Source organism: Trichomycterus rosablanca, chromosome 9 (genome assembly GCF_030014385.1).
Source record: "Trichomycterus rosablanca isolate fTriRos1 chromosome 9, fTriRos1.hap1, whole genome shotgun sequence".
Classification (NCBI taxonomy): Eukaryota; Metazoa; Chordata; class Actinopteri; order Siluriformes; family Trichomycteridae; genus Trichomycterus; species Trichomycterus rosablanca.
The window spans coordinates 2,309,688-2,319,511 of record NC_085996.1 but is presented as its reverse complement, the minus strand read 5'-3'; the positions used below and the strand labels follow the sequence as shown (position 1 = coordinate 2,319,511).

Below are 9,824 nucleotides of genomic sequence, written 5' to 3'. Positions count from 1 at the left end.
TCGCTATCTAAGTAGTGCGTTCGAATAACCTGCCTTTTAAGTCACTGACTTATTAGAATACTCTCTACTAAGTCAGCTGCCTATGTAGACAGTAAGACAGCAAGGCAGCTCCCTAGGTTTTCGAACACACCCACAGACTCTTTTTCAGCTTCATGTCTTTCAGATAATCCTCCAGACCCTCCATTATACCCTGAGCGAGCTTCTCCTTCAGGTCATCAATCAGGTTTTGGCTGATTCTGGGATCAGAGACCCATTCTTCCAGTTTGGCAGTGGTGGATACAGACCTGAGATCTGTTTCAAATTGGATAGTGAAAAACCATCAATATAAAACATTTATTTTTAATTGACTAAAGCAAACAGTAACTGACTGTTTCTCATGCAATATCTGAGGGCATGAAAGTCTCGTACATTTAAAAGTGGCTTCCAGCCTTGCCCTACATCGACTGAGATTGTGAGTTCCCTGAATCTTTTTACAATATTATGTAGGGTAGATGGTGAATGACCCACATTATTTGCAATCTTGCTTTGAGAAATGTTTTTTTTTAACTGACTGGCAATTCTGAATAAAGTTTAGAAGTTTTGAGCCATGGCAGAACCCCTCAGTTTTATTATTTATAATATTTATAATATTTCTGAACTTACTTATTGCACCCATAGCTTCGTCAGTCTGGATCCTGCACATAACGAGAAAAAAAATTAATAAAACTAAACTTTGTGAATCCATGGTACATAAAAACAATAAAAATTTATTATATAAAAATCTTGTCTTTGGACTTTTTTAATTGCACGCAAGTTTTAAAAATGGAAATAATCGTTGTTTCACTGAACTGAGGTAGAATAGAGGTGATTCTTCACAGGGTGTCAGTTAGGATTGAATTCTGTGCAATTTGGCGGCCTCTGCCGGTTACACACAGCGCTGCCTCTTCAGACACGTGTGAAGTTCTCTGTAGGTTTCCTGTAGTTCGTGGGTGTGGGTTATTTTACTTTAAAGTTTTACTATTTTTAAATCTAATTAACAAATCTTGGTTTATTTAAACTTGCTCTCATGCTCTGGTCATTATTTTTGTCACACTAATGTTACAGAAAGCCAAACAAAAACGTCAATAATTAGTTTCAGGCGTCCACATACTTTTTATTTGTTTTTATTTCCAATAAGTGACAGAATCAACACAAAAAACTTAAATAAAAGGGAAAAATTTAACATGAAACTGTACATTTTGCAGCTAATCATATCTCTTGACTACATAGAATCTGTCTGATGTAAGTAAGTAAACTTAAAACAGTAAATAATCTCCATTATTAAACCTGTAGAGCTTTAAAAACACAAAGTTTTGATTTTAGAAGCTGATCTCTGTGGTAAATCTTCACTTACCTTTGTGGTGGTTGGATTGTGGAGCTCTGTGTTAGTTTACCGAGGTTCTTGTGACCCTCACTGCGGTTGGAATAATAAAGTGTGTGGACGTCATAATGAGGCAAAGTCCAACACTGCTGAAAACTACTGGAATCATATCATGACATGAGTGATAAAAAAGATAAAATGCTCAGTTTTATTCTTGGGATTTTATTAATATTAACAGCTGATCTTATACAGTGACTGAATTAGTGGAACATAAACTTTAAAACGTTCAGCTTCAGTTTTCTGTGCAGGACACCAAAGTACACAGTGGCAGCTTGGCAGTGGTGGGGCTTAAACCAGTGACCTTTTGATCTAGTACCTTTACTACTGAGCTACCACTGCCCTGTCAAACCTAAAAAAACATAAAAAATGAGATTTCTTTTCTTCTTTCGGCTGCTCCTGTATGTAGGAGTCGTGTGTGATTAAAAACCCTGGTACGATGTTCTTCTGTTGGAATGCGGTCTCAGAAGGTTGGAATGATTTTTTCAGTCTGTCTGATATTAAAAGTAGTTTGATTTGAAACTTCTGTGTGACAAATATGCAAAAATAGGAGAAATTTTACAGCTTTGTGCAGGTATTGTTTTAAAAATCAATAAAAGAAATAAAAAAACAGTAAATATTTTTTTTCTGAGTATTTTAAGCACAGACGTCCTTAATCAGCCAGTCGACGAGTGTGGAAACAAAACAATGGATTAAAAAACATTCATGATCGGGGCTGCAGTGTGAAGCCGTGAACGTTAAAGACTCAAAATATTGAGAAATAATCAAAATCTTGGATTATATCTGAACAAATGGACGTATTTTCCCAGCGTAAGATGACAGTTTGGGTTTGTAACCTAGGCAAAACTCCTGTTCCATGTACTGTTCTCTGATCCTCCACAAATACACTAACGAGGATTTTCTTTCCGCCCTTGGATCGTTTTCAGATACGAGTCCAGTCTTTCTTTTCTTTGAATATTTTTGAACACAGCGAGAGCAGGAGCGAACACCTCCAGGATGCTCCTCAGGCAGCGATTTACAGGAACCTCGGACTCCTCAAAGCCGATCTGCTTCTCTTTAGGCTCTTTAGAACCTAAGAGGACAGTTTTCTGAATGTCACACACAAACATCTGATAATGGATCAGACTTGTGGTCTCTGTGGAGTTCTTCTTCTCATCCTTCACGACGATGATCTGTTCTTCACCAGTTTGTGGGTTCTTAAACACTGTGATGTTTTCAGCTATGAAGAACGGGTACTCGCTGTGTTCTACTACGTGTTTTACTGAGATACGGTCGAATAATTTCTTGAACTCCTCCTCACTGCCGCTGCATTGATTCATTAACCAGTTACAAAGCACAGTGCCGTACTGCTCGATTCTTCTGTTCGGCTGTCCTTCCACGTTCCTCCTCTTCTCTCTTTTTGGTTTTGGGTTCTTTAATGAAGACATGTTGGAGCAGTTGGCTTTCTTAAGCTCTTCACCCGTGTTCCTTAGTGTGTCCGTGCGTTTTTCTAGCCGTCCACCATCTGCGGACTGTAGTTGAAGGTCTCGGCTCCAAGTACTAGGGGGAACGTCTTCAAGCTTTGGAAAAATGATCATTCCTTGTGGTCCATCCGGCTCATCAAAATCATCTCCATGATTGTAACTGCTCTGCTGCTTATCTTCTGGCTCCAAACCTTCCACAACCAGACCACCGCTCTTTCTTCAAATGAGGTATCGACTTTGTCCTGTAGCTTGGACTGTAGCTGGACAACTTGCTCTTTTTGGCAAACAGAGGAACATTGAAAAGGTTTTGAGAGGATGTTTGAGGAGGACAGTCAGTGTCGTCCATTTCCTGCTTTTCTTTTAATTCCCTGGTTCCTCCACTGCTTCTGACAGCTTGCTGAATCTGATCTGCGTTTTCTGTTGGGTGTGGAACGTCCGCTTTGAAGTCTAGGTCTGCGCTTTTGGACTCGTAATCCGTGACCTCCATGTTGTGTGTGTGACTGACATCAGTGACACCTTCACATATGAACACGTCCTCATTTGGGAACACAGTGTGAGGAAACACTCTGCTATTAAAACTTGAGCTGCATGAAGATCCGTATCCACTGCTGTTCAAATCATCTGCATTATGGTTTATGGAGTCGTCGTAATTACTGTACTGTTCAGGCTTTTTCTTGGCTGTTGAGGCCTTACTTCTGACCTTCTCAAAAAAGTGGTCAAGTGTATTTTTAGGAAATTTGGCTCCTTTAACGTCTGTAAGAAATGAACGAAGATCTTTTCTCTGTCTGATCTCGTTGATCTCTTTAGCAGTGAGACACAGACTCTTTTTCAGCTTTATGTCCTTCAGATAATCCTCCAAACCCTCCATTTCACCCTGAGCAAGCTTCTCCTTCAGGTCATTAACCAGTTTTTCACTGATTTTAGGATCAGAGACCCAGTCGTCCAGTTTGGCCATGGTGGATAAGGTCTTGAGATCTGTTTCAAAACCACACAAAGTTGTTGTTAATAAAATACACTTACATTTCCTGACTTGGTAGAGCATTTAAACAATTAATCATTAAAGATCAAATTAACAAAAATGTCAATGTGTGTGTTTACCAATTAATGTAAAACATTTACTAATAAAAAATCTTAAATGTCAGAATTGCAGCAATTTAATTCCACATCCGACTACAATCGACAGAAATCTTCAAAAGTAATAATAATAATAACAGTAATAATAATAGTAATAATAATAATGTTTTGATTATATAGCACCTTTCACAGTCTCAAGGTCACTTTACAGTAGAGGGAAAAACCAAAATACTGACTAAAAAGAAAAGTCTAGAGATTTAAAAAAGTGATATAAGAACAATCTTGGGGTGGAGAGTTTCAGGGCTTAGGAGCAACAGCACTGAAAGATCTGCCACCCTTGAGGACAGTTTAGTCAGAGGCGTAGAGAGGAACCTTCCACCGGAGGACCTTAAGGAGCGAGAGGGAGTGTAGGGGTGTAAGAGCTCTTAAACAAAAGCTGGGGCCAGACCATGGAGAGCTTTAAATGTAAGAAACAGAATTTTGAATTTGATGCATGATGTGATTGAAAGCCAGTGCAATTCTCTGATTTCAAACAGTGAAAGAGAAACTGGGAAAAAAACAGAGAAAAGACGAAAAGCAGATGAGAAGTGGCAGCAAGATGCGCACAACATACTCTGAACTCAGTACCTGGTGATGTTTGGAGATCACAATCTGTTTCATCCATGGCTTCATGGTTCTGGATTCTCTGTCTTTTTTCCTATGTGGGTTCACCAGAGAGAAAATGTGACTCTAATACAATTCTAAATGTCTATAAATCCCAGAGTTACAAACAGAACCGAAGCTTTCACCACGTTACTCACTCTCGAGTGGCTCGGTTCCGGAGTCTCTGTCTTTTCTGCTTTAAAATAAAAAGAACATGAATAACTGAGAATTCAGAAAATGTTCCATCTTTTTAATCTTCAGGATGAATCACACCGCATGAAGCTACTTACCCAGATCTTCCATCACATGAGACTCGTGTCTCTTCAGCCATTCTAATGTTAATTCATAGGCCTTACTGCTGTTCAGATGCTTATAAACTGTCCTCATCTGCTCCTCTTCTGGTTTCTGGCTACTGATCTCATTCAATGCTTCCTTAGAAATCACTTCCTTCTCAAGCAGACAATCAGCCAGACCGTTTACGCTCTTCACTCGGCCCACGATTTCACTCCTGTGGACCTTCAGGAACCGTTCGGCGGGGGACGCCATCTTCACCTGTTCAAAATCAACCACAATGTCGGTGCACTTTTTTATATTGAAGCATCTGTAATGGTTAAGTGGGTCAAACTGGTTAAGAGTAAGTCAGCATGAATCGAGCTTCAGCAACATTCACACCAAACTCCTCGCCCTGTGTCATGATGGACCTCACTCTCTCGATCTAAATAAATCTGAATCGTGAACTGGTTCTGTTCAGGCTTTTAAGAATCTCTGTACTATTCTGAGAACCGCCGGTGCTATTGGACCCGAGGATGTGTCACCAGCAGACGGGGCGCTGCACAATGCACGGCTGGAGTAAACATGAGCAAGAAGCCGAAGGAGTGCATAGATTACCTGTGAGGATTTGTGCAGCTGTTACAGATGTACAGGCAGTATGGATCAACTATTTGTGATAAGAGAACGTTCTTGTTCCTCTACAGCCTGACACGCCCTCAGATGTTGGCACGGCATGTTGAAGACAAAAAAGAGTGATTAGGTTTACAAACTAAAACACTGTTTGAAAATGGCTGTTTGTGCACAGAAATAAAGGAAAGGCCCTTCACCATACTGTTGCTATAAATATGAGAATATTTTATTTATTTGATGTTATTGATGTATAACTGATGTGCCTGTTAGAACCGTTAAAGAGTGAGAACAGCAAAAAAATCAGATTGTCCTATTTTCTATGCAAAATACTAATTCACTGGGCAAATGGCAGGAAACACCCTGGACAGGTCGCCAGTCCATCACAGAACACACACACACACACACGAGTAAATTTTGCAGCTCCAGTTGTTTTTGCGTGTGTGAGAGAAAACCCGGAGAACCTGATGGAAACCCACACTGACCCCTGCTCACCCAGCCTGCTAAGAAATCGAACCCAGGACTTTCTTGCTGTGACGCAACAGCACTACCCTTTGCGCCACTCTGCCACAAAAAATAATAATTTTGTTCATTGTTTATTACATGAATGTAACTGTTGGGTAGAAATGGCGTCAGTATAAACAAAATATGTCTTTTTCTCCACTTAGGGCTGTAATTCATGTTATTATCACAGTTCAGCAATATTCTTTTACATTAGATCAGTGCTTTTAGATCAGTGTTTCCTGTTTACATGGTTTCTTTCTAATAACACTGTGATATACAGCATCATAACTAACAAATGAATAGTTACATAAATAAATGAATCACTGAATATAAGGAGATGCACATTAATAGTCCAGAATTTTATCTTCAGGGGCAGTGATAGCTCAGTGGTTAAGGTACTGGACTAGTAATCAGAAGGTTGCCGGTTCAAGCCCCACCACTGCTAAGTTGCCACTGTTGGGCCCCTGAGCAAGACCATTAACCTCAACTGCTCAAAATCATGTTCAGGTCATAATTGTGAGTCGCTTTGGATAAAAGTGTCTGCTAAATGCCGAAAATGTAGATAAGAATCGTGTTTTTGGTGCAAGATATAAACTTTCACTTTCAGTTTAGTAACACATTTATTCATTATATTAGTTTAAGCATATTTTACACGACAGTGTTAATAAATTATTATTAACACGTAATAAATTAACAATAATAAATGTTTCATTTTGCAGCCGTAATAAAGAAAAGCATTTCTCACATCAGCAGCGTGAATATTAAACGTTCTTACCTGGCGGAGATCAGACTGTAGAGCAAAGAGGAAATGCCCTGCTCCTGATTGTGTCAGATAGAATAAAGGTAAAAAATGTCACACAGAGAGACGAACTTCAGACTCGTGTCAGGACTCGTCACGTGTGGGAGGAGAAACCAACATGGAACCTTCATTCATTTCTTTATTCAGACCTTCAACTGCTTTAGGGACAACTGTTTGAGGGACAGTGGTAGCCTAGTGGGTAGAGCTTTGGACTATCAACCGGAAGATTGGTGGTTCAAATCCAGGCTCTGCTATTCAGCCACTGTTGGGTCCTTGAGCAAGGCCCTTAACCCTGTCTGCTCCAGGGGTGCTGTATGATGGCTGACCCTGCGCTCTGACCCCAGCTCCCTGTACAACTGTATACGTATATATGACAAATAAAGTATATCTTCTTTTCATTGTCAGAGTCACAGTGGGTCAGGCACCATGCCCGGACACTGTGTGCAAGACATAAATGCGCTCTTTTAATAAAATGTGCTCCAATTCTCACAAACTCCAAAATCATGGAGGGGCACCACATACTAACGTTGGTTTTGAAAAAAAATGACCAACATGCTCATGATCAAATGTCCATATAGTTTCGACCACAGAGTATTTAATGGTATTTTTTTTCCTGTGAGTGAATTACTGTAATGCATACTTTAACCACAAAAACACACTGTTGTTTTTGGAAAGAATTACCAGTGAGGAGCAGGATTGGTGCTGTGGACTACTAACCGGGGTGCTTACACAGCATTGAAGACCCCGTCCACTTTTTATAGTCCCGTCTTCTCTCACCCAGCAGATTAGCGACTGATTTTGTCCGCTGCACCGCCTGCACTGCCGATTGTGCCTGCTAAGGGGCACCCAGACGACCGGTAACAATACTAATAATTGTGTAAACCAACGTGACATCAACAATGAAGTGATGTCAACAGTCTGTCTGTGGTACGAGAGCTACAGCTTGTCACTGTTAGAACTGATCTACCTGTTGAACATAAATGATGAAGTGTATGAACAACAAAAACTACAAACTGAATAATGAAAAACACTTTATTTTAATATAATTTGCAGACATTTTAAAATAAGTCAACTGTAATCAGGAAAATAAATCAGTAATTATACTGCAAACAACAAAAAGCATCATTTTTAATAAGCATAAAGCATATATAACTTTGAGATCAAAGTTCGAATCTCAGCTGTGCTACTGACCGGCCAAGGTGGCTGCACAGGCACACGACTGGCTGGGTGTCTGTAAGTGGAAGGGACAGTGGTCAAGCGCTGCAGCAACACCCTCTGCTGGCCAGTCACGGTGCCTAACCCCATTCCCAAAGATATCATATTGCAGCGGCAGCTGTAAGTGACCCCACCTGACCTTTGTCCTTCCAAGTGGGTGGTGGCATTGAAGGTGATTATAACTCGTTTAATGAATACTTTCGTGTTTCATTTAGTTCTGCTTTAAGAAAATGTTTTAAAAATTCTGTACAATTAAATGTGACCGGATGGCTTCGGATCTTTGCACGTTTTCAAATCAGAGAGTACAGCTTTTTCTTTTGCTGGATGTTTTTGTACACAGCAAGAGCAGGCAGGAACAAAAACCTTTGAAATGCACCACAGATACGGGTCTATAGTGAAAGACCTGTCGATGCTCCTCTCTTCCTCTTGAGGACCTAAGACGATCGTCGATGGAATGTCACACACGTACATGTGATACTGGAGCAGAGTTTGTGTGTCGATTGAGAACTTTTTCTCATCAGTGAGGTAAATCATTTTATTTACACCAGTTTTTGGGTTCTTATAGTTCATGACATTTTCAGCCTTTAGAAACGAGTACTCGCTGTGTTCCACAACATCACTGATCAATATACAATCAAATACTTCCTTTATCTCCCCCTCACTGCCGCTGCATTGTTTCATAGCCCAGTTACGGAGCACAATGTCCCGCTCCGTCATTTTCTTCATCTTCTTCAGCTTATTTTCCTTCAGCACTTTCTTTCTGTTATTGTTTCTTTTCTTGGTCTCATTTAAAGGTGTACTTTGGTTTAAGGGTTGACCTGTAATGTCTGTAGCAAATAGTTTTGAAGAACTTTCAGCATGACCCAGTGACTGTACTTTATCTTGATCCTTCACTGCACCAGTCACAGAACTCACAGCTGGATCACTAAACCTACTGTAAACAGACGTGGGGTTAAAACGCTCATTTGGTTCATACACGTTCTCTTGTATGTCCATGTTTTCCTCTAGCCGTGCATCATCTCGACCCTCAGACTGGAGCTGCATGACTGATGTGTTTTGAAAACGGGATGAAAATTAAGTTTTACTGTGATTTGCTTCAAACAGACCATCAGGCTGCAGAGGCTTTAAAGAATTTTTGTAAAACTGCATATTTGGTTCACTGACCGTCTCCTGCACATCCATGCTTTCTTCTACTGGTTGTAGCTGGCACTGCTGGCCATCAAGAACATCTGGATGATTTAAGATAGCAGAACTATTTCTTTCTTTGAACTTAAGATCTTGCAGCCCCTCATTTTGCATGAGCTCATCCACTACAGCAGGTAGAGGGGTACCATAATGCTTATTCTGGCCCTGATGGCCATCAAGGACATGTGGATGATTCGGGACATCAGAAGCACTTCTTTCATTTAAGTTAGGATCTTGCAGTCCCTGGTTTTGCATTGGGCCACCTGCTACTGCAGGTAGAGAGGTACCGTAATGCTTATTCTGATCAACATCAAGAACATCTGGATGATTTGGGACATCAGAACCACTTCTTGCTTGTAACTTAAGATCTAGCAGTCCCTTGTTTTGCATCAGGAAATCTGCTAATGCAGGTAGGGAGGTACAGTGACGCATATTCTGATCATAATCATGATTGTCTGGAAGATTCGGGACATCAAAATTATTTCTTTCTTTGAACTGAAGACCCTGCAGCCCCTCAGTTTGCATTAGCTCATCCACTACTGCAGGTAGAGAGGTACCGTCATGCTCATTCTGTTCACCATCAAGAACATCTGGATGATTTGGGACATCAGAACCATTTCTTTGTTTGATCTTAAGATCTTGCAGCCCC

At 40.4% G+C, this 9,824-nt stretch overlaps 1 protein-coding gene across 2 annotated transcripts; it reads right to left on the bottom strand.

Moving 5' to 3' along the window:
• Positions 1–1,545: 1,545 nt before the first annotated feature.
• LOC134320271 (uncharacterized) lies at positions 1,546–6,757 on the bottom strand. Of its 2 annotated transcripts, none has more exons than XM_063001607.1 (5): positions 5,464–6,757; positions 4,866–5,127; positions 4,734–4,771; positions 4,561–4,630; positions 1,546–3,834 (listed from the first exon to the last, which is right to left on the bottom strand). In XM_063001607.1, exons 2-5 carry the CDS (start codon positions 5,119–5,121, stop codon positions 3,032–3,034), a joined length of 1,167 nt encoding a protein of 388 aa, XP_062857677.1. In that variant the 5' UTR covers positions 5,122–5,127; positions 5,464–6,757; the 3' UTR covers positions 1,546–3,031. The 2 variants fall into 2 exon arrangements, with proteins under 2 accessions (XP_062857677.1, XP_062857678.1); XM_063001608.1 differs by having other exon boundaries at positions 4,734–4,768.
• Between the last annotated feature and the right edge of the window lie 3,067 nt (positions 6,758–9,824).